This window comes from Netta rufina (assembly GCF_964035555.1).
Source record: "Netta rufina genome assembly, chromosome: 15".
In the NCBI taxonomy this organism is placed as follows: domain Eukaryota; kingdom Metazoa; phylum Chordata; class Aves; order Anseriformes; family Anatidae; genus Netta; species Netta rufina.
The window spans coordinates 15,209,620-15,234,375 of NC_140138.1; the positions used below are offsets into that span (position 1 = coordinate 15,209,620).

General features: G+C 47.2%; 2 protein-coding genes across 2 annotated transcripts; one reads left to right on the top strand and one right to left on the bottom strand.

The window, feature by feature from the left end:
• Positions 1-1,180: 1,180 nt before the first annotated feature.
• On the bottom strand, positions 1,181-14,986 carry COPS3 (COP9 signalosome subunit 3). The gene is made up of 12 exons (XM_084296222.1): positions 14,881-14,986; positions 12,952-13,081; positions 11,296-11,408; positions 11,128-11,177; positions 10,235-10,327; positions 9,324-9,503; positions 7,913-8,053; positions 6,837-7,010; positions 5,809-5,895; positions 5,356-5,469; positions 4,663-4,743; positions 1,181-4,411 (listed from the first exon to the last, which is right to left on the bottom strand). The coding sequence occupies exons 1-12, from the start codon at positions 14,933-14,935 to the stop codon at positions 4,358-4,360; spliced, it is 1,272 nt and encodes a 423-aa protein (XP_084152348.1). The 5' UTR covers positions 14,936-14,986; the 3' UTR covers positions 1,181-4,357.
• Positions 14,987-16,598: 1,612 nt separating this feature from the next.
• On the top strand, positions 16,599-24,388 carry NT5M (5',3'-nucleotidase, mitochondrial). The gene is made up of 5 exons (XM_084295804.1): positions 16,599-17,329; positions 20,089-20,189; positions 20,490-20,550; positions 20,867-20,981; positions 21,179-24,388. The coding sequence occupies exons 1-5, from the start codon at positions 17,063-17,065 to the stop codon at positions 21,334-21,336; spliced, it is 702 nt and encodes a 233-aa protein (XP_084151930.1). The 5' UTR covers positions 16,599-17,062; the 3' UTR covers positions 21,337-24,388.
• The last annotated feature ends 368 nt before the right edge of the window (positions 24,389-24,756 follow it).

Consider the following 24,756-nt stretch of genomic DNA (forward strand, 5'->3'; position numbering starts at 1 on the left):
CGCTGATCCTCGCGCTGTTATCACACGGTGAAGAGCACACATCAGTGCTAGACCTCCAGAAGCCCGGCTTCGGTGCGAGCCTGCGAGCCCCACAGCCGGAGGGGTCCCGCTCCCCCTCTCCTACCCTCGCAAAATGGTGCGGCCCACAGGGTGTGTCACGTGATCGCCGACCCGCAGGGGAGGGGGTAGAGGCGGGCCGCGCGCAGGCGCACTGCGTCCCCGCCGCGCTCTGAGGGGACGGCCCGGCCCCGCCCCTCGCCTCGGTCCCTGAGGGATCGGCTCGGCCCCGGCCCCTGTCACGGGGAGGCTGCGGGGGTTACACTGCCCAGAGACAGTGAATTAAACACCTCAGCCGAGTTAAAAACACCTCGATTTAGGCTCTTACACATCTGCCCTTATTTCAGCCCGTCCTGTGTTGCTGCAGGGTGTCACATCTTACCACAGGGTTATTGCTGTGTGGAAACTACGCCACATACATGTCACGTACACCCCACAGCCCCTTTATTAGTTATCCTTTCAAGCTTCAAAATAATCAACTGCTGGGTTTTTCCAAAATAATCAACTGCTGTGTTTTTCCCCCACCCCTTCCCTTTACATTGGAGCTGACCTCTAAAGAGGTCTCAAGTATCTGAGTCTTTAAAAAAAAAAATAAAAAAGTAGTAAGTCTTCCCCAGGATAATGGCACACATCATTCAGCTGAGCACAACTCATACTAGTGCAGACTGACTGAAACACAAAAAAAGGCAGCTACCAGCTATACCAGCACCATATATTATGCCTCTGCTCCGAGCAGCCACATGTGGACTGAAGACTTGGGCTTCTGCAGAAGAAAACAATATTCAGATGGACAGTGAGATAGATGATGCTTGCAACACAATGATCAGATCTAAGTACAAAGAAGTCCTAATTTGCAGCACATTAGAGCCAAAGCCCATCTAATTCCAGTCTGTCTTGGACAAAGGCCAGTAGCAGCACTTCCCAAGACACAAACTGTTTGCACAAAAAAAAACACTACTTCTGTTTGAGACCATCCAGGAGAGCTCTGAGAAGCTACCAGTAGATATCAAAGAACAAAAGATTCCCCCCCCCCAACAAAAACAAAACACCTCTACAAAAAATCCAAATCCAAAAGCCCTACTATCTCATTCTTTCAGGCCAACCATTTAAGACAAACTAAGAATGACTCGTTTGTTATCTTTATTTTCCAATAGTACATTTAAACAACTTCTCAGGACTAACCTCCTCAGCCAGTTTGGCCATGCAGAAAACATTTCCTAGGTTACACAGATCACCTACGACAACACACACACGGGTCGCAGTTGTACTGTTGGATAGAGAAGGGAAGTGGTATAGAAGGAGGCAACTTGAGTTATGCAAAAGCATGTGGCACAGTGGGTACTACTGCAGGTGTGTCAGCAAAGGTCACTAACTAGGGTTCCTCGGTGGCACAAAAGTAAGAAGGGTGATTGTATACATACAGCTTCCAGCCTTTATTATTTTTTATTTGGAAAATATTTTATTACCTGCTAAGCATAACTGAACTAGACCCCCCTCCTGTGGCTAAGAGGTGCAGTTGCAGGACTAATGCTACCTTCAGAGCTGCGTTTTTCTCTCTTTGCTAATTAAGGTGCTTGAAAATATGAGTTAGACACCAAAGCATGCACTCAGTATTTTGTGAACACATCTTGTGGCCATGCATGATGAGAACTAGCCACAGGCCCTCTGAGAGTCTAAGTTCAAGAGCACACAGTGTTCCTATATTTGATCAGAAGTCCTTCCCTGCAACAAATACAAATTAAAACCAGAAAGCTCAAGTGTTCTCAAAGCATCTCAGCTGACCACAGCCCATGCAATTAGTTCCAAGACGTGAAGAAGCTACTTCATTAAACATCTGACTTAATTTCAACAGTATCTCAAGACACGCAGATGCCAGACCGTATGCATTTATCAAGCCATTACTTAAAAGTCCTTCCCCAAAACACTTTTGGTGAAGGCTTTCTCTCTACTCATTCTACAGGTGGGACCTGACTTTGAATTTTCAACAGCAATGAAGAGTTTAACAGCACAACTATCCACGTCAGAAAATGAATCCCATCATCTCTCTTTCAAAGCATTTGCCTTCTTAAAAATCAGATCAAGTAGTGTAATACGTCATTTGAAAATATTACATAAATATATCTGCCATCCTTTTGATGTGTAGTATGGATTTATTTTATCTACTTTAGGAAATAAAAGAAAATATAGCAGCTATTTGCCAAGTGTGTATATTAGTTTGCCATTCTCTCAGCAGAACATCCACGCTCACTAACAGGAACCAGCGCTACCAAAGCCCAGGCACTGCAAAGGGAGCATTTCTGGTTCTTCTCAAGCTCCATGAAAGCATTCTGCATACCTTCTCCCCCTGGCGAGCAAGCCCTTGGCGATGAAAGGCAAGCCATCCACATTTTTGTGTACGTGGCAGTTCGGGGTTAGTCATTTGCAATACTCGGAGTACTGCACATAATTGTAAACACTTCCACAACCCAGCTTTGTGCTCCAGCCCACAGCACAAGTAATCACGTGTTTAACACTTCCACAGTACCAGAGCAGAAAATTGCATAAGCCAGTTCAGCATTGAAATCACTGCAGGATTAACTAGGAGAAATCAAAGTTAAAAACCATAAATATCTTTAATTATAAGGCTAGTAAGGCAAGTTAGGGAAAAAAAAAAAAAAACAACAGATTTTGCTTTAGGTGTAAGAGTTGCCTTCAAATACGGAAGTCACTAGGCTATGGAAGCACAAGGTCTCAATGGTGAGCCACTAACACTATGGACCTATGCTGTGTTCACTACTAAATTGCTATTTTATACTTTAAAAACTTCATTCACCACCTAGAGAACAAGCTGGGGATAGTTCTCTTCTACTAGAAAGCATACTGCTGTCACAGAGGCTCTGCTAGAATTGAGAGGTTTTAAATAAAAACCCCGGCAGTTCTGCATCTGCACTGGAAGCACAAATGGATTATTTTCAACCATGGGTGACCTCAATACATACAAGTTGCACAGAGCAAGAGCCAGAAATGCTCAGCTCCCACTTCAGCACCTGAAAAAAGCTGGCAGGTTAGCAGTAGCAAGCAGCTCCTATTCAAGTGTTTAAGCAGGAAGCACTGGATGCTGAGCTTCTCACATTCTGCCTTGATGACAGGTGTATTTATGCCCAATAGTAGAAGATTTGCACTGACATTGTTTCAAAGGTGACTGAATAGTTAGAATCTTCAGATACATGAGAGCTACAGAATAAAGAGACCACTGATTTAAGGAGCGAGCACTTGAAGGATCCAGAAGGTTTTGTTTGAAATAGTGAATTAAATAAGAACTAGATGCCATTCCAGCATCCAAATAAAATCCTGCTTTGTTAAGGTAGCTGTATAGAACTCCATCATTAAGATTTTTGTTTGGAAACAGAGAAATGATCTATAGCATGGCCTTCAGTTAGAACTGATTTCCACCACAGAAGTATAGTACAGTAGCGTGTTGAATACCTTCATGTGTAAGAGCAAAACTTTAAATTTCTTTCAGTGGGAACAACTTCACATCCAGCATCCTCCAGAACACGCAGGTCTTCCAAATATCCTTGTTTAGGCCTAATAAATTTGATCCAAGAGCAAACATTATTAGGAAGTGTTTTGTACCAGAAACTTAAACTCATAAACAGCTATCATGTATAGATTCCCTATAGAGATTTCTGCTTTTCAGCAAAGCCTCCTAACAAGGACTCATTAATATGCTTACCCTTTTGGGAAGAACATGGTTCTTATTTCATCATTTAAGAGACAGCAGCCAACTACGCCGGGTATATGCAAATTATGAAGTAGAGATTATTATTATTATTATTTTTTACTTAAACTCCACCCCTTCTCCCCCCACCATACAATGATAAATCTGCACTTTGAGCCAACTTTAAATACAGAACGAACCAGTAATTATCTTGTAAGCGAACCAATGCTAGTTTGTATTCTTCCCTGAATAACACTTTTTTTTTTCTGCAGAGGAGGAAAAAGAACTGCTACAGAAACACTGCAACATTCAAACCCTTTAAAACAAAAGGTAGATTATTTAATGCATTAACGATGTTAATCTGAAGATAAATAAATCCACAACAGACTTTTAAGTTTCTTTTGAGATTTCCTTTTTCTTTGCAGAGAATATTTCTGAAATTATACAGTACTGAGAGGGTGTTCTTTTATTTTCTCAATGTCCAGGTGAAAAGCAAAGCTCAGTTCTCTCTGCTCTCTTCATGGAACTCCTCAATGCCCTATTCCAGGCGTGATTCTCTTAAGCTTTTACTTGAAAGCGGAGTGGTGAGCAACATTAATTTCAGGAATAACTGGATGGTTTGGTCCCTGAGTCATCTTCTTGAGAGCCCATACTCTGGAAGAGAAAGAGTTATTTCTTTAGAACCAGGTCTGAAGATTTACCTTTGAGACAGACATTTCTTTGAAGTTAACAGGTATGGAAATCAAGTGGATATAAAATAACAAGCACTTCTTTTATTTTAAACACGATGTTTATGCACATTACATTGATGTGTAACTGTTAACTCTATAAATACCAACATTCAGTGCAACATACTCACTGCACTTCATTTGTTACAAACTCTTACAAAACACTAGATCAGTTACCTTCTGCACAAACTGAGGGTTCACAGTGATCTCTTGATCCATGGCTTTCAGTCGTTCATCAAGCTCTATACATTTCAGCATCTTAAAAAAAAAAAAAAAAAAAAAGCAACATACTAAGCTGATTACTCTGTCCAGCTTGTACAAGATCTCAAAGATAGTTCATGGCTGTGCTACATAGAACCAGCAATGTTTGCCATCACAAAAGTTCAGCGTGAAAATCTTCTCTGCCCTCATCTCCCCAACAAAAGTATTATACCACTTTTTATTCCCTTGTTTTGATCCATGTCTTCCCAACAATCCTTTTTAAGGCCACTGGCTGACAGCCCCATGAGAGTCAACCATCTCAACCTGGAGGCATGTTATTAACAGCCAGCAGAAGAGATCCTTGGAATCTCAACCTAAATACCATCTTTCTAATCCAGTCAGTCTGAGGAACTTCACACCACCAACATTAAGCAGTCATTCTACTAACGTGTCTTAAGCCACACAGAAAATAACAGGAAAGTCACTGACAGTAATTGCCTACCAACCTAAAACCTTTAAATACTGGTACTGTAAAATAGGAATGATTCATAGCTCTCAATCTCTACATGTAAGTTACCTACACTGACATCTGACACCCAGCAGCTTTATGATTACAGACTATGGTTCTTCAGTAGAAATTCCAAAAGTATGAATATCGTAAAGATTTACCTCCTGATCAATGTTATGAAGCATAGCTGGATTGTTATATTTTTCAGGATTATCATGGAAACAGACCATACCATCTTTCTGATTAATACTTGCAAAGATTTCACCATCTTCTATCTGAAATAAGAAAGGGTTTAGTAATCAGGTATCAGTAAGAACAGAATTTCAGATAACTACACCTTGACTCTTCGTGGAATCATCTTTAACTTATTTACTTTTTATTTCTTAACAACCTCCTGAATACAAAATGATGCACGCTTATTTTAGGCAGAGAACATCTGAATTTTTGAACAGCCTAAACACCACAGCAGACTGACAGTATTTCCTTCAACCCGATAAAGAACCATTCATTCATTCTTCAGCCATTTGGAACATGCACCGCCAAACCAGACACTTTAAAAGGCTTTCATTGGATCATTTTTTAAATTAGTAGCTTTGTCAAGTCGCAAGTCTTACCATGTGGAGGACGTATTTTTCTGCTTCTTGGGGCCCCGACAACTGCACTCGACTTGCCATGTCTTGCAATGACAATGTTAAAAATGTCTGAAATTTAGAAAGCACCAAACCATTGAAACCAGATGTTAAGAAACTCGGTTCTTACTGCAAAGATAATCTGTTACACTGCACATCGTATGCAGACCAAACTGATGGAGTCATTATTCCATTTCTGCACTCCCTCCCGCCTTTGAGTTGTGATCATATCCAACCTCTTCCTCCACCTCTAAACATAACTAAGGTGACTGTCTATGCTTTGGATTTCCTTCAAGAGATGCATGTACTGCATTAATTCTTAAGTTAGCTCTACTGCAACTAACATTGTTTCACCTTCACAAAAAATAACTTTCCCCTGACCATCTTTAAGGATTAATGCGATCTCTTCAGCAGAAGGAGCACATCACTACACTGTTTCTGGATTTGCTGTTACTTCAGACACTTCCAAAAGCTGTCCCATTCACACATTCTTATCTAATGAAGTAGGATGTGAAGTTCAGGTTTCCTATTCTTGAAAAAGATGGAGGTCATGGGTAGCAGTGCTTACAACTTTTTTTTAATTACATATTAAATTCTTAAAGACTAAGCTCCCTCATTTGCAGTAGAAAAAACACCGACTTAGATTAGGATATTGCCAAAAGTTTCTATATGGTTTGGAAGCTCCAGTACTAGAAGGAAGCAGATAAGCAGATATATACCTGTAATTTAGATTAAAGAGCCATCCAGAGCAGTATCCAAACCCCTCTGATAGAGGAATGTATTGAACCATCTTCTAAATAATGCATAAACAGCCAACAGAACTGGTTTTCTGTATAAAGCATCTTAAAGCCTCAATGCTATTTCACAGACATGAATCTGCTTTAGTTATTTCATTGTGACATTATTATATTATCATTTTGCTCTTATTTGAGTAAGTTTCAGAAATACTGTCTTTAAGGAAAACTAAATCACTCCATGTCTCAGCAAAATAAACCAAAAAAAATGCATCTTACCTTGGTTAGCCTCTGAATATTCTTTTTGTAGAGAGATGACAAGCATTGCTTAACCAGCCCCATATTGTTATCCCTTGTGAATGTTTCGCTGTGTTTGTTCACCAGATTTCGAAGCTCCGAGGGTTTATTGGTTGAATAAACTTGCGCTAATTCATGATAAGCATTGCTAAGGGGCTGCAATTAGAAAAATAATAACTCTTCTTAAAGAACGTGGTGTTCAACCAGCCTTACAAGTTCTATTCACTGCTTCAACGTAAGTCATACAGATATAAAAGGAAATTTAAGTAAGCTCAAGTGCCTCTCAAAATACAGGTGATGTCCATAAGGCTTCAGAGCAACCACAGATCCTTGTACACTCAACCTGTATTAGTGCTATGAGAGGCATCATTCAAGGACCTGTGTATTTTAGTTATGGCAAAGCATGAAAAAGAACATCAGTTGATCACCAGTTGAAGAAAGCTGAATTTAAGATCAGTAGCTTATCAACTAGTCATTTCTGACCTATTATATTTGTTCTAACCTCTAAGACACTGTCATCCTTGATCCCAATGAATCCCAGTACAGACAATACAGAACCAGAGGGTATTTTTGTCTTCTACACCTAATCAGAATGCTTAGTGACTCCAAAATTGAGCCTTTTTGGAAGGTTCAATTCATTACTATAAAGCTGATGTTTTGGAATAAAGAGTTTTACATTTTTTATTTCAACTGTATGAAGCTGCAGGTTGAATGTTTTTACAACAGTGGCATTGCACATTGAAAGCCAAATGAAACCTGAGTCATCTTTGAGTTCTAAAGTAAAAGGTCAGTAGGGGGATGTGTAGTATCAGCAAAGAGTATTGATAATTAGAGTCCTGTTCAACCCTACAGCGTGTAAGAGATGTAAAAGTTGCCAGACAATGTTTAGCCATCGTAGACTAGAAAGAAAACAAGAAATTGTACTGACACATTGTGCATTATTCTGCATGATCTGCAACACTAAACAGCACCATCAAATGAGGATAGAAAAATTCTTGCCCACATGGTTTACAAATTCACATGCTGTTCTATTATTTGACTGTTTTTGCAAGACTTACCTTAATGAATCTACCAACTATTTGGGAAGTATATTTTGGTAGCTGTTGAACTTTGCCAAGTAGTATCAAAGAAACTAGAATATACTTTTTATATGATTCCAACATAATATGACTGACTGCCATGGCTGGAGTAGTTATTGCCTAAGCAAGAGAAAAAGAAATAAAGCAAGTTTAATATACTTACTGGTAGATAGCAGTAGTTATTGTATTAACCAAATCTCAATTTAAAGCTGCATGCAGAAAGGTTAGAGTAACATATTAAATTCACCTTTGAGTTTTAAAGCCTAGCTAACTTCTGTCAAAAGTAATTATCAAAAAACGTCCTAAGTAAGTAAATTCTACACAAACTACTTAAAACATATCAAGTTACAGTGATGCCTGCCTTGCTGTGATACATAAAATCAAATGGAAACTTCTTTCCTTGAGATGCATCTAAATTTGTACTATAGATCACCTGTGGCTACGTGTTATGAACGATTACACAGTTCCCATGGAAGATGGATTTATACTGTAAATTAGTATTTTATGAAATCCTTTTTCAAATTATAAAGATATTACATCATCCCATATCAAATTTAAGTACACTGAAAGAGGCTTGTAGAATAGGGAGAAGGGATTTTGGTTTACTCCAAGACTGTTACTCAACAACTCACCCTTGTCTACAGAATAAACTGATGCAAAATAATAAAATGCTGCACGTTTGACTCCCCCCCCCCTCCCCCCGAGTTTTCCCAGTTTTGTTATTTTCTTTCACGGAGAAAGTAAAGCAGCAATTACTGTAATGAAAGTTGCACATCAAGCCTAACATAAAATTAACAAAGGTCTTAGGAAGCAAAACCACTGAGCTTATTTTTCTTAAAAAAATACATAATTCCAAGTATCTGCTTTTAAACTGTTTCTACGCCAGCAGTAATAAGCAGGCATTTGAAAAATATTTATAGTGAGATAAATTTAACATCAACCTTTGAGTTGCATAGTTTTATGGTGTAAGAGTTACTCAGCTGTAAGCGACCTTCTTAAAAGAAAACATTTCTAAAGTCACTTTGTTTGCTACTTTACTTTGTACGCTAAAGGATACCACTTATGCCAAACCCTTCACAAAACAGCTAATAAAATAAAAACTAACCCAGATCATTTTTTTTTTTTTTATGTACAACTGTGATGCACACACATGCAAAAGCAAAGCCAATATGCATGATGAACAGCAGGATAGATCTATTAATAGAACTGTATCCTAAAGGTTAAGAACAAAAATAATCAGGGCATGCTTGTGCTTTATGCTAGTACACAGCTCTCTTTTCTACCCTTCAAGGCAATTCAAAGATAACGTGTTAACCTGGTGCTATTACACTTGCTGCATTTGCCTTCTAGTTCCTCACAATTCAGACTTACCCTTCCAATTGAAAGTTACCTGTTCATAAAAGTAGAGTGCTCTTTCAAAGTTCTTTAGCCCAGTGTATATCATCCCACCATAGTAGTAGTAACATAAAAAGTGCTTTGCATCATATGCCCCATTCTCTTTACAAATATCCATCATGTCCACGTCTAGATACGGGAGGGCAGGTTTAAAGCATTTTGCTAACAAACAGAGCTATAAGAAAACAGAGCAAGTTTTCATAAATTAGCCATTGCAAATTCTCATCAGGAAGAAGTTAGAAACTACTAACTGAACTTAGTTTCAATAAGTCTCACTCCTCCAAGAGTGAAGAAGCAGTGCATGTCAGCAACGGTGTAATACAGATTATTCATTGTAAAGTGGCACTTGAAAAAATATTAACACTGATCACAAATTGTTGTAAGTTATCTGAATCCTAAAAAAAACTAGACCGACAAAGCTGCTTGCAAGTCCTGGCCTTCCAGACTACTGTGCTGGCAGCACTAAATATTGCACTGAACATTCCCATCCAACCCCAAATCCCAGGAGCCAAGAACGAGACAGAAGTGCATATCCAGGCCAAAGACACCGAGACAAACATGCCTTTTGTCAAACTTGAGCAAACAGTATCTGGCCATTACACTCACACTGCCTAAAAGAAGCTCTGCATGACTTTCAGCCCAGAGAGAAAGACTTGTAGAAGTCATGAGCAAAACCAAAGAGCTGGGGGCACACACCGAACATTTAAAACAAGGAGAAAGGTGTTTTATTTCAGTATATCACATCACTGACTACTGGAAAAGATGAAAAAAACACAAACCACAAACACCCAAACCCACAATCAAAAGATATTTTTACATTGCAACATGTGAATATGCATTTCCTCAAAGGGTTATAGATATTCTACAAGCTTTTACTCTCAGAATAAGCCCTTGTGTCCCCCTTACCTGGCAGAGATCTGCATGTATTGAGGTCAGCTGGTTTGTGTTCATCTGCATCTTGTCTATGGCTTGTCTGAGAATGCTAATTCCTCGCAGGGGCTGTCAGAAATTACATCTCTTTCAGACAATTTCTCATAGATGGCAGCACATTGGATCTTATGTTGACACTTACAAATGAAAAATAACACTAATTGACAGGTTCCATTAAGTAGTAGTTAACTTGAGGTTCCCTTTTTGTAGGATACTGCAGTCTCTCAGAAAATAAAATCAGTCTTGGCCATACAACTTCTGATAAACTAAATAATGCCATCAATTCTGCTCCACAACGACAATCTCGTTGGGAATACATTTGTTTGTAGTGATAACAAAGCCTTTTATTGACCCCGCAGCACTATCTAAATTCCCACTGAATAAGGAAATGCAGGGCTCTCACTTTATTTCACTTAGACCACACTGGATCTCTGCTTTTATTTGAAGCTAGATTTCACTCAAAATGCCCTCAGAAAGTCAGTATCTTGGCCTTAAAACAAGTGTCCCTTACATTTTAAGGCATTTTGGTAAGGATGTTATATAACACTGGTGAGAATAACACTGATGCTAGTATCACTGACTCACCAGTGCTAATAGTTTTTGCAGCTCTCTCCTACTCATACATTGTCTGAAGAACATCCTTGGTACTAGTGATTTCCTGGCTTGTATGTGACAGCATGATTCTAGGCAACTCTCCCCAAAATTTTAACCTAAGTTTTCCTTAAAGGAATTTTAAAATCTCACTTCGGGTTCATTACCTCTCAGTAGACTTAACCCATCAGGAGCTGCACAAAAATATTTAGCATTGAGTAATGCCCCTTTTAAGAACTTGGATATGTAGGTAGCTTAGTTGTACCAAGCTTGCTTACCTGTTTTCTCTCCACAAGGGCATTTGTTAACTGGTGGCACAGGCCAGCAACTAAACACAGCAAAAAACAAACAAACAGAAAAGAAAATTAGTGGAAAAAAATAATCAGTAAAGCCAAACTATACCAAAATATGTAAATTTTCATTTTACAGAAAACTCTTTAACTTACAAGTGTCTGTTGCATATCTAATGTGTTCCCCATTGCAAGTGCTGATAAAAAGCTGCACCTGTGAGAATAACGTTTCGAAGTCAGGGATGCTGGGCATAGAAAACTTCACAAACCTAAAACAAGACAAAAGAAAAGTTTAACATTTAAAGCTTTTTGTTTATTAGTCTCCAAATGTTCACTGCTGTCTCTGCAGATGCACGTAGCTGCTTGCTAGCAAACCCAAAGTGTTTATGACAGATGGCATACGATTTCCCCAGGAGCTGCACAATTCTCAAACGTACATTTTCAGTGCATACTCCTATTGGGAATCTGGTGTGAATTACAATTTTGAACAAACCATGGCAAACAAAGATTATTTCACGTGGTACAATGACTACGATCATAACAGAAACAGTAGCTAACAATCATAGTTTTAATACAAAACCACACAACTTCTCTGGACACTTTACCTATCCTGCAGCCACCTCCTGCTTGAATGTGCTACAGCTTTCTTAACCACTGCATTGTTAGACTTGTATCTCCTGATAAGAGCTCCTTCTTTTCCCTTCCAGTTCCTCTCATCTCTGCTGGTTCCTTAGACCCTACGGGCTGCAGACTCGCACACTGCTTCTCCTGTAAGATGAGTTATGATTACACTCATCTGCATGCAGTGAGAACTCTAGCTCTGCACCCTAGAAATGTCACCAAAAAACAAACACACCTATTTAACGCTGTTGGAAGGCATCCAACCCTGCCCCTACTTGAGTTGCTCTGCACTATAATAGGCAGTTGAAGCCTACCTAGATCGTAAACAGCCATTCCCCACCAGGGTTAGGGCTGTCCTTTCCTGTCTCTTCACAAAGTCTTACTTTGCGAGTTTCCCACGCCAGTTTCAACCAGGAACACTTTCCTCTATGCTTCACTGATACCATCTCTTCAAATAATACATTTTGCATATTCTTTCTTACAGCTACTTTCCTTTCTCCACCTCGGATACCCCAATTTTTGTGAATTCAAGAGCACATTTTCGTGAAATTCTAATGAAGTTAATATTAAGTTTAGTATCAATATGCAAAACAGTCAGTTTGCTGCAAAGGGTTAACAACAAGTATGTGATTTCTGATCTGCCCTTTAAAAGAGCATTTTAAAATACACCCACAGACCCTTCACTTGTAGTTAGGTACAACTGGAAACGCTAGTTTGAACTTCATGGCCAAACCTCAGAAAAAAAAAAAACAAAAAAAAACAAAACACCACCAAAACAAAATCCAAACCCCTTCGTATCACCAAGGCAATCCAAGGATTATCTTTAATTAAAGACAGCAGCAAGACCCTCGGTGCTGCCTGCAGACAAACACCACGAGCTATGATAAGAACCCCTGTGTCACTAGGGAAGAAACCCAAAGAACACATTGCTTAATGCTCACAGCTTGGCTTACAAATGTCCTGCCAACCAAATTTTAGAAGTCAGGTTTGTATCTTTTTGCTGAACAGGTAGGGAAAAATACTTACACAGCCATAAACAAATTGCTGTGACATTTCTCCTAGTAAAGAAATTGCTCTGAAAGGCAGACTGAAAGTATTTTATGTCTAAAGGAAAAACGTTTGGTTGGTAATTCATCGTGTTGTCAGAGCTTTTGGTACAAGAATAGTTAGTAAAAAGGAAGCAACACTTACAAGACAGCAAGAACTCCCAGCGAGTGTTCCTGCACATCCAGGGCACCAAGCACTGTATCCAGGTGGGAGAGGTTTTTTGCTAGCAGTTCTCCACTTTTATTGATCAGCTCACAAAGCTGGGTCATTTGCCCTGAAACACAAAACATTCTTGTCAGACTCCAGTTAGGAAACGCTTGTGCATTCCTGTAGTTCATCACACCTTGCTTCCCTACACAACCTGAGGAAAAGGCAGCATCCCCCAGAGCATTTACTTTTCTGCAGTAGGACAAGCACAAATTTTCAACAAGCAAGGTACCTACATACAGTAAGCTTTTCCTAATGTGACAGCAAAGTTTCTGGCTCTAGGCACTGCAAAGCAGGAACCTCCCTCTGCATTATTATAGACTGCTTTCAAAATCTTTTTTTTCCTTTTTCCTTCAGAACTACCAGAATTAGAACTAGGTCCTTCTGAAGCAGAGTTCTGTTTTAATGTTCAGTCCTTGCAGATTAGAAAAAAGTTCTTTTGCCATTATAAAAGTCTTCCTAAATTAAGAACTAGTGCCCCCATTCATGAAGATTAGCACTATTCTCGAATGTCTAGCCTTTTCCTTTGAAAAAAATGAGACCTGGGAAGCCTTAGCAATAAAATGTTAATTTTGAAGTAACAGAGGGATCAAAAGGCCTGAATGTAGGCCCACAGCCCAGGAACCCTATAAGTCCACCCCAAATACAGCCCTCTACATACAAAAAACTCCAGGTGTCAGCATGGAAAGAAACAGGCCTTCTAAAACCATGATTTGGTAACGCTACTGAAGCGTTGCAAAACCTGATTTCTGATGTCCTCCTTAACAGAGGAATCCTACTGCTATCATCTAGCACTCCCTCTCCCCCTTCCCCCCAAAAATCTCAACTGACCAGCCCCACAGGAGGCCTGCCTAGATGCCCCTTGATGCCACCTCCTGTGCAGCTGCACGCTGACAGCCAAGGAGCAGCACCACCACGAGCACACGTGCTTCTCCTGGAGGCTCACGTGAGCTCCAACAGCCTCTGGTTTACTTTTTGACAGCGAGCATCTATCTGGTTAGTAATTCCATAACAAACATCTTCCCCTTTAACCTTCTACACCTACAAAACCTTACGAAAATAAGCCCCCAGCTACACTGAATGCATACGAGGAGTTGGCACCTTCTACCTGTTCCACCTTGCAGGTACAAACCGTCTCTTGCACCTGCTGTCCCCAGTAAAAGCACTACACATTTAATAAGTTAAACCAAACTATGAGAGAATTTGAGCTCCACCCAAAAGTAACTGCAGAGAGAAAGCCTGAGGCCACAGAGGGAAATAGCAGTTTTCGATCATTCCCAGGGCAGAGAACACAATTTAGGGAGCATCAGCACAAGAAGTAGGAAACGCCGTGCCCAAACGCAGGCAAAGCTTGGCAATGAATCTGAGACGGTCTAAGCAGAAATATTAAAATATTTGGTGATATTTGGGGATATTTGGTTCTGGGAACTCTGAGGCTTCCCTTCTCTCACCCTCTCCCACCCTAACCCAAAACTCCTCAGCACCCCAAACCTTCAGCACCCCAGATCTGCGAGGCGGGGCTGCCCTCCCTGTGCCCCCTTTCCCTCCACCACCCCCAAACCCCTCAGAAGCTCCCCCCGGACCCCAAACTCCCCGGTAGGACCTCGGGGAGCCCCCCACTCCCCACACCCACCGAAAAACCCCGGGGATGAGCACAGCTCCCCCCTCCCTAACCCCCTCCACCCCTCATCCCCCCCCCCATCCCCACAACCGTGACAGGACCAGGCCCGGGCCCGCCCCCAACCGGCGGCGCAAGGCCTGAGGAGAGCGGATAAACCCCCGCCGGCCTCCCCACCCCCTCGTTAACCCCTCCCCGAAGCCGGGGGCTGCCGGTGGGGCCGGTGGGGCCCCGGTGGCGGCGGTCACCTTGGGCCGAGAGCTGCCGCACGCTGTTGACGAACTGCTCCAGCGCCGACGCCATCTTGGCGGCGCGGCCGCGCGCGCGCTGCGGGCGGGGCGGGGCCGCCGGTGACGGGAGGGGGAAAGGAAACGGAGCTTAAGTGACACCTCCTCCAGCCAATCGGATGCCGTCTCGGGGCCTCCGCCCCGCCCGCCGGTGCCTCGCGTCATTTCCGCCGCCTAGGGAGATGGGGGAGCCGCGGGGGGGGAGCCCGCCGCGGTTGCCATGGTAACCGGCGGCAGGCCGGAAGTGCCGCTCCTTCCCCCCCGGAGCGGGAGGCCATCTTAGCGCGAGAAGCCGTGACTCAGCAGGGCCGCGGGGTGACGTCATGATGGCGTCACCATGGCGTCACGCGTGGGGTTTGGGGCTGTTTCAGGGCCCTCCCCGGTGCCTGGATTGAAAGGAGGGGGTGTGTGTGTGCTGCCAGTGCGCGGCCAGAAATAAAGCATGAGATCCAGGTTCTTGCTCTGAATCACAGAAATATCAATGAAATATCACACAATCATCACAGAATTATCACAATTACCACAATTATCACAGAATCAAGGTCGTTAAGCACCTCCAAGATCATCTGGTCCAACCCCCCCTACCACCACTGTCACCACTGAGCCATGTCCCCACGTCCAACCCCTCCCTGAACACCCCCGGGGACGGTGACTGCTTGAGTGAAATAAGAATACAGCCTCAAAACTTCACATTTCCCCCTGAAACTCACATTTATGTTACTGTTACATACACCCAGCTGTCAGGAATTCTGTTCCTGCATTCACTCCCTTTCTGTATTCTGTATATTCACTCCCTGACCTTCACCAAGCCGTTTGCTCTCCACAGCCCGTCTGCCCTTTACGTGAAACAAGAACAACATACTCCAAGAAAAACAAGCTGGAACCGAAAGATTAAATATTCTGGATCCGCTAAGTCGTGTCGTTGCTGTCAGCTAAAATCTCTTCCTCCCCAGCCCAGCGGTTGCCTAATGCTGTTAGTCACACTCTCAATGCCTCCCGGCTCTTTACCAGCTTAAATCCCCAAAGTGGTTTTTGGGCCATGGTGATGTTTGGTCCTGTGTCAGAACATTCAGCCCTTTACGCATGCTGTTTTTGTGTCAGCACTTGTTTGTGTCACTTTGAGTCCCCGTCTCCACGGCCACTTTTGCAAATGTTTCCCATCACTGATGAGTTCTGGGTGCGCTGAAGAGCTCCGGGTCCATGTTGCAAACCTCCACACCGCTTGTGTGGACGGAGCTGTCAGATCCTGCGAGGTTTCTGGCCAAACTTTCACTTCTCCCCACGACTTGCTGTAAGGGTGCTGCTATATTTCACACTGAATCTTCGCAGCAAAAATCCCCCTATGGCTTCCACCTGCACCCCTATCACCTCCACGCACCTCAATACACCCACCGCAGCCCCTGCAGCTATGAACAGACCCAGGGACATAGGGGAGGCAGCGGGGGGCTCCTAAAAGATGCCAGCCCTGCCTTCACCCCCGGGGTCCCAAGCCGGGGCAATGGGTCCCAAGGGAGACCCCAGCACCCCGGCATCGGGTGCAAGCCCCGGGGCAGTACCGGGGGCTACGGGGAGAGGGGAGGGAGAAGCCGGGGGGAGGCTTCAAGAGGCTCGGAGGCGCTGCCGAGCCCCAGCTCCGCAGGGCGCTTGTGCAGCTTTAAGGCGGTGCCGTCGCTCTCCGGGCTCGGCCAGGCACCGGGAAGAGGAACTGGGCTTTTGCACTGCCGGGTCGGGGACGTCCCAGCGCCGGGCCCCGACCCCCGGCTCCTGAGACCACCACCACCTCCACCATCACCCCCCTCCCCAGCCCCGCAGCCGCCTGCTCGCTGCTCGCTGCAAGGGAGGGGATGGGGCGGGGAGGTCCCGGGGCGAGGACGAGCCCCTGCACCCCCTCCGCATCCCCTCCGCACCCCCCTGGCACCCCCTCGCATCCCCCTTGCACCCCCTCGCACCCCTTTTGCTCCCCTTTGCACCCCCTTTGCTCCCCCTTGCATCCCCTCCGCTCTCCCCTATTGCATCTCCCAGGGGAGCCGCTTGCAAGGGCTGCTTGCTTGCAGGTTGCGTGCTTGAAATAAAAGTCTCCCCTTTTTCCCCCCCCCCCAAAGACCCTCCCCAGCTGCCCTGAGCCCCCCCCTCTCTTCCCACCATGATTTTGCTGAGCAGCATCTTGCACCTCCGCCCCCCCCGGCGCTGCGGCCCCTTGGCAGGGCTGGGCAGGGGGCCCGGCCCCATAGCGGGGTCCCGCAGGGCTCTGCGGGTGCTGGTGGACATGGACGGGGTGCTGGCCGACTTCGAGGGAGGCTTCCTCAAGAAATTCAGGGCCAGGTACCCCGACAAGCCCTACATTGCCCTGGAGGACCGGAGGGGCTTTTGGGTGTCGGAGCAATACGGGCGCCTGGGACCCGAGCTGAGCGTGAGTCTCTGCATCCCCCCGGCTCCGCGCGTGGCTCTTGTTTGCTCTGTGCCCTGCTTTGGCCTCCAGAGCCCCAGCACGAGGCTCACACAGGCCCCTGGGGAGGGTGGTGGGTGCTGGCCGGAGCTCCCACCCCAATACAGGCACAGGTCTGCACGCAGCAGGGCTTCCAGCGATGCCTCTTGTCCCAGAAATCCAGCATTTGTAATGCGTCCGTCTCCTTTCCCTGCATGCACGGATGGAGGTGCAAGGAAAGGAGATCTTTCAGAACATCTGTTTACTTAAAAAAAGAGGCAAAGTCGCTTTGCTGGATTGTTCTAGCTCCAATTTGGCCATGCTTCATGGGTTGGTACTATCCCTAGGTGGATTTATGGAGTTCCTCAACAGCAAATGTACGCGGTGGGACGTGGCAGAGGAGTTGAGAGCTAACCATGCAAGTGATGCTTCATGTGAGGGCTTACTGGAAATTAAAAAGACCCTAAGCCCTCCCATGTCTGAAAAATGTTGTGATCCGTTTTACTAATTAAAGCCTAGAAGCAGGAGCTCTCTTTATTTTGTACTTTATCTTTCAGCAAAGGGCTCAGTGCTGCAGAAAGTCGGTTTCTGCTTCTGTGAGTTTACCAGCTCACTTGGAGGGCTGTGGTCTTATCTGAGGCTTATAATTGCACCAGTTGAAAGGAGTTGCAGTGGATAAAATACTCCTCTTTAACAGCACAGAGGCTCTAAGGAGGAGAGCATGTGTAACGGCCAGGGCTTCCCACTGGCAAAGTCCTCGGTGGCTCAAAGAGCTGAAGGAATGACGCGTCCCCTCTAGCTGGGATTGATGGAAGGGGGATGGAGATTGATGAAATGGGGAATGGAGAACATCCTCCACGCAATAAGGCAGATGCTAAAAGTTTGAGGGGGTAATGCATGATAACTTTTTTTTTTTTCTTTCTCCTGGATGTTAACTACTTTGCATGTGAGCTCATCTTGCATCTGCCATGGTAAAAACCCCCAAACCTTGGGCTGAACAAGTAACAAAACTTCTACAGACCAGCTTCAGGGCAGTCCTGCTTTCAGACCAAGGATTAGGAGCGTAGGAGCTGCTCGGTGGCTGAGAAGAACATTGAGGTTCACACGCGGGGTCCATCCTGTTTGGCACAGGGTGGCATTTCCAGCCTGTGGGGATTTTTTTCTGCCAAAGGGAGTTATTCTGGCTCTCGGAGCCGAGTGGGTCTTTTCCTCAAGATGAGCTTAGTTCTTCCCCCATCGAGCTTGATTGCAAAACGCTTTTTGACATAAGTGGAAGCAGAATAGCTACGGAAGTCGTTGCTGTAAGAAAACACTTGAGCACAGTTTGAAGTGCTTTGCTGCATCAGGCCACGTTTCTTAGCTGTCTCTTGGGCAACTACATTCAGTACCTTAGAAATAAAACATCTTTGCCCACCTATCTAAGGCTGAACAACTGGAGTCTGACTGGCCCTTTGGCAAACTAGCAGGGTGGCTGCTCTTTTCATGCTACCAGGAGGCATTTCTGCTGGTTTTCTTGCGCTGAATTGGTGCGTTTCTTTTTGAGCAGGCACTAAGATATGTCTTTTTCTTTCTTTTTTTCCTCTGAGCCACTGATGTTTTTTGCTCCTCCAGCAAAGGAGTGCAATAGTTGGTCTGATTGGGACAACCTTTTAAGTTAGGTGTGCCTGATCTTTTCATATTACCTGGGATTTTTTGGAGAAGTACATGGGTTTGATGCCAGCATGTCGCGTTTAATGCTCTGTGCACAAATACGTAGTGGGTTGCCTGCTCTCTTCCCCCACTGCAGATGTAGTAAGGGCAAAAGATGGTGGGACAGAGTAGATTCCCACTCATCAGGCAGGATGAGTCTAGCTGGCCTGTCCGACCAGTCTGTTTTTGGCTACGAGCTTATTTAAGCACCATATAAATGCTGCTGAGGCTGCTCTCTCCTACCCTGATGCTCAGCTGGCTTCTCCTTAACTCTGCAATGCAAGGAGGCCAAGGAGGGATTGGAATTTCCTTCGTCCCTATCCCTCCACCCCAAGTAAAGCAGCAGAGATGCTCCAAATCAACCCTTCAGGGCAGGGCTCCCACCAAAACCTCCCAGCTGTGGCTGCAGCTGCTCAGCTGCGTTGCGACACCGGGCCACGGCTGCTTCCTCTGCCCACATCCATGTGGCAACACTCCCAAGCTCTCCTCCCCAAGGACCCCATGTCTGTGCGAAATAATTGCTTTTCTTGGCAACTGAGAAGCCGTTACCTGTCTGAGGGAGCACAGGAGCTCTGGATGCTGTTCCTTAGAGCTGTGCTGGTGCTGTTGCAGGCAGCCCCTGGACTCTGTCCTCGTCCCAAGGCTTTGCCCCCTGTGGTTTCTCTTTGCTCAGCTCTCCCTTAGCACCAGAGCAGTGTGCTGGGGCTGCAGACCTGGATTTTATGTGTTTCCAACCCTTGCCTGGAGTTTCTTGCTCCATTCGCCCGGGCATCCCCGAGGAAGGTTGTCGGCGTTCATCCTGACATATATTTCATCCTATATTACATTGTCTCCTACGAGAGCAGCCCAGCTGCTATTTTAAGTGATCTGATGGAGATAAATAGGGCAGAGAGCGTCGTGAGCCTAACTACATCACATTGCAGTGGGGGTACCAGGCCACTTCAGCTGGATCCACATAGAAGTTCCCCTCTGGACATGGACCCGAGGTTTCGTTGGGTTTTGGACAGCCTCTAGAAGAAAGCCCTGTGCAGTAACCTCTCTCTTTCCCCTCACAGGAGAAAGCTATCAGCATCTGGGAATCGAAGAACTTCTTCATCGAGCTGGACCCGCTCCCCGGTGCTGTGGAAGCTGTGAAGCAAATGGCAAATATGGCAGAGTGAGTAGAAACCTTCCTGTGGTATTTGGGGACGGACGGGGGGAGCAGCAGTGGCGTGCAGGCTGATTTGCCTCCTGGCAGAGGTACTCAGCACAGCATCAGCACTGAAAATGCCGACCAGACACCCGTGCACGGGAGGAAAGAGGGGGTTTTGACCCGCAGGGTGGTCACCAAGAGAATCAGCCCCGCGCATCCCCTTCCCTTCAACCCTCTGCTCCCAGCAAAAAGGAGAATGTGGCTGTGGGTGGGATGCTGTGCGGGTGGGGGGCTAACAGATTGTTATCTTTTCTGTCTTGGCAGTACTGACGTGTTCATCTGCACGAGCCCTATCAAGAAGTATCGCTACTGCCCTTATGAGAAGGTGAGTGGGTCCGAAACCCCCTCCAGTGAGCCCCCACGTGCCTCGCTCTGCCCAGCCATAAGCCAGCAGCAACATTTCCCTGCCCCAGCAGCAGCGTTGCTCCCAGGCATCTTCTCCGTGTGGCCTCTCTGCCCTTGGCTGAGCTCTGCCACTTGCATTCACGTGGTCTTAATGTTTCATCCTGATGCCTGGGTTTTTTAAAGCTGCTGCTTGCTCTCCAGCAGCATCTGAACCCTTCCTGCTAACAAACCAATTCGGCAGGGTGTCAGAGCTCGTGTCGGCCTGCCTCCTCTCACTGCTCCCCCTCGCCTTGCAGTACGCCTGGGTGGAGAAGCACTTCGGCCCCGAGTTCCTCGAGCAGATCGTTCTGACGCGAGATAAGACGGTGGTTTCTGCTGACCTGCTTATCGACGACAGGCCTGACATAACAGGTAAGGGCGCTGTGGGGTGGCAGAAGTGACAGTCTACGGCCCCAAGGGGCAGGTGGCATCGGGGGTGATGGGTGCTGGTCCCTGCTTGGCTGAGGAAGCTCTTATCAGGGGGTTGTGTCCACGTTTGTGAGCAAGATCAAGCTCTGCGCCTTGCAGGGGAGGAACTGGGTGAGCTGACCTCTCTCCTTGTTTCACAGGGGCCGAGCTGAACCCCAGCTGGGAGCACGTGCTCTTCACAGCCTGCCACAACAGGCACCTGCAGCTGAAGCCCCCCAGCCGCCGCCTGCAGTCCTGGACTGACGACTGGAGGGCCATTCTGGACAGCAAACGGCTGCCGCCCGGCCGGGCCACCTAAAAACCAGCCTCCCGTGGCCGCCTGGGGCTGTGGCCACCCGCTTGGTGCCCCATGGAGTCCTGCTGAAGGCTGACACCACGGACAGACAGACAGACGCCGTCCTTAGAGTGGAGAGGAAGGGGAGATGAAGCAGCAAGGACCCCAGGAGCGGATCTCAGCCCAGCCAGGGGCATTTACTGCCACGTCTGCACCCCCAGCATCACCGTCCTCCTTCAGCATGGCACAGAGTGGCTCTCTGTCCTGCTGGGGCACAGTCACACCCGCGGTGGAGTTGTCCTCTGGCTGGCTTGAAGGATCCCCATCCACCCTCATCCCTGAGGAGCTGCTGCAGCTATGCACAGAGAGGCTTTAGGGCTGCTTTGGGAAGAAGGGAGATGTTTCTTTACACAAGAGCTGCAAGAAACCATGCGGGCGCTTGCTGACGGGCTGGCAGAGGTGAGGGGGGTTCTTTACCCTGCCTGAAGGCTCTTCCTCCTTCCCCAGCTCTTGGCACTCACCTCACGAGCTTCTGGGGCTCTTTTCCCACTGCTCTCCACTCGGGCCGCTCACCCTGGGCATTGCTGATGCAGCAAGCAGGCCGAGCAGTGCTGGCAGAAGCCCTTTTTGGAAGCCCAGCAGCTTCTGCAGCTCACATCTCACCTCACAAACCGGTGATCTGATGGATTTCAAAGCCAGGGAGGTCGGCACGGTGCTGGCTGCGTGGTCCATGCCCCATCTCTCTCCTCATCCTGCCCAAAATCAGCCCGCCAGGAGAGCTCTGGGTGTGTGTCCACCCAGAGGTGGATCCTTCTGGGGATGGATCCTTCCACGCAGAAAGCCCTGGGTGGTGCAAACCACCAGGCTGAGGCAGTGGGACCGTCAATACTGCCCAGCTGATTGCCAAATTATCTGATTTCACCTCGGGGAAGCTGGCTGGGGCTGCGAGTGGCCAGCTGGAACAACGGGCACTGAAAAGGGAGCGCTCGGAGCAAGCGGCAGCTCCCCGAGGGACATGTTTCATGTAGCTGTGCCTCTTTTTTCTCTGCCTGGCTGATTCCCACCTCCCTGAGCCTGCAATAGCACCTGAACTGCACCACAAAGCGGCCACTGCTGCTTCTCCAGCCGGCCCCGGAGAGGGGATGTCCCTGTCCTGGGGGGGCACCGCACTGAGTATCCCCAGGCAGAGCCCTGGGGACATGCAGGGACGCTGCAGCTCTCACAGGGGTCATTTTGGGTATCCAGCAGCACTCCCCACCCCATTTGGGATCCCACCACTATCCCTTGCTGACCCGGACCAAGGACTTGCTGACCACGGGGGTAAAACTCCCCTCTGGGACATGTGGCATGGGTCAGCCACCCCGTGTGCTGCTCACCAAGCCTTTGGCTTCCCTCTCCTCTCTCCTTTTGGCCCTGTCAGCAAAAAAAACAATGTGAGCTGAAAGCCACACAGCCAACAAACAGCACATTTCAGCAGCAGCAGTTGCTCCACCACGCCTGGGACTCAGAGGGGCTCTCGAAGTCGGTGCTTCCAAATCCGTGCCTTCCCCAGCTGCTGCGGGCCAGGGGTGAAGCCCGAATTGCCTCAGCTCTCTCTGAAAGCTGCCCTGTCTCTTGGGATGGGGAGGTTGTGTAAAGATCCTGTGGTCTAGGAGTGACGAACTGCAAAGATTTAACTTTTTTTTTAATCCTGTTTAAACCACTTTGGGCTGCTCCTGAGGAGCTGCTGCGGCTGCCGAGCATCACACGTGGCATTGCATGGGCTCCGAGTTCAGCTTGTCCCTCGTGGCACCATTTAAATAAGAGCTCCCCAAGCTCTCCAGAGCCATTTCCCAACCCGTCCTCGAGCTGAAATGGAGCTGCCACGTTGCTACGGCTGCCCCAAACCCCACATCTTTCCCCCAAAGCCAGGGCGGACCCGAGGGATGCAGCTTTCCAGGTCCAGATCTTTCCCCCTTGGTGGGACGTGTGATGCCAGAGAGACCACATGGAATCACACCAAATATACTTGAAAGCAGGGCAGGAGTTTCTCCCTGTGTGAGGCTCACAGAAATCCCATGTGGTTGCCATCCTGTTGGGGCCACAACCCGACTTTCCATCCCCCAGCCGCGTGGTCCTTTTAGTGCTCGAGCCGTTCTGCAGCCAGCTGGGACGCACAGAGCTTTTATTTTTAAACGCACATCCATAAAACAGAGGCTGCTGAGGAGCACTGCAATAAACACCGGGGTTTATTGGCATCCGGCTTCCCAGAAACGCAGTTTGGGTTTTGCAGTTTCCTACCCGAGGAGGCTCTGCCTTCTGCGTGGGGGAGCTGGGGAGGGCTGCACCTGGGGCTGGGGAATCCTCGGGGCCAGAAAGCCCGAAAGCAGCCCTCCCAGCACAATAATAATGCCATTACAGAGTTCCCGTGGGCAGAACGAGAGCCCAGGGGCAGTTTTAGTGCTGGGGGGGATGCTGCAGGCAGGGAACGGCCTCCTGTGCCCTCCTCCGGGATCAGCGTGGCACAGAGGAAACGAGCACTGACGCTGGGACGCGAAGCATGGGAGTTGTTTTTCCCCCTCTTGTTGTTGTTCTTGTTGTTCTCGTTTGTTTGTTTGTTTTCTCCTGGCAGTAGCTCACTGCCACGTCCAGCTTTAAGGACAGTTTGAATTTCCTCCTCCAGCTCGGACCCCTGCGTTCGCCGGCTGCAAGAACTCCTTAATTTCGCCCCTTCACCGGCGAGCCCAATCCTGCCACAGCTCGGACCCCGCCGAGATGCCACAGCAAGGAAAAATGTGGTACGGCTCGTGCCCGAAATGTGCATTTCTGAGCCCAAACCCCGATGCTGGGGGTCTGCAGGGAGGATGGGGCATTCACAGCAGGGCTGGGCTGTGTCTTTCTGTGCTCTGCTGTGACACCCATGAGCTGGAAAGGAAATCCTGCTGGAGCTCAGGCACGGCGCGTGCCCCTGGCACTCTCAGGGTTAACCAAAAAGCGGAGATTTGGGGCTTTTCCACTCTGTTTGGGCTACAAAAAGATGCATGTTCCCATTGCCACGCTGCAAAGGAGACGCACAATAAATTTTTCTGTGCCACTGGCTCAGCCTCTCTCTGCGGGGCGGTGGGCTCTGGGGGCGCAGCTGCCTTTGGGTAATGCACCCCCCAAATGCCACCATGGTCCCAAAAATGTGCCCAGGGGGATGGTTAGGGGAACAGGCACCTCTCTGCCCTTGTGGCTGCGTTTTGGGGCTGCCCTTGTGGTGGTGGCACTGGGGACATGTTCCCCAGCAAGGGATGGAGCGAGGTGCGGGGACCTGCAAGCGGCACCTCCCCGGAGCAGGGGGGAGCTGCAGCCCCCTGCCCAGGAGCCTCGGTGCCCTCCCCATGGGCAGGGGCTGCACCAGAGACCCCCAAACACCCCCAGGAAGTGAATGTGGCCCTGGGGCAGAGCAGCACGGAGAGGAAA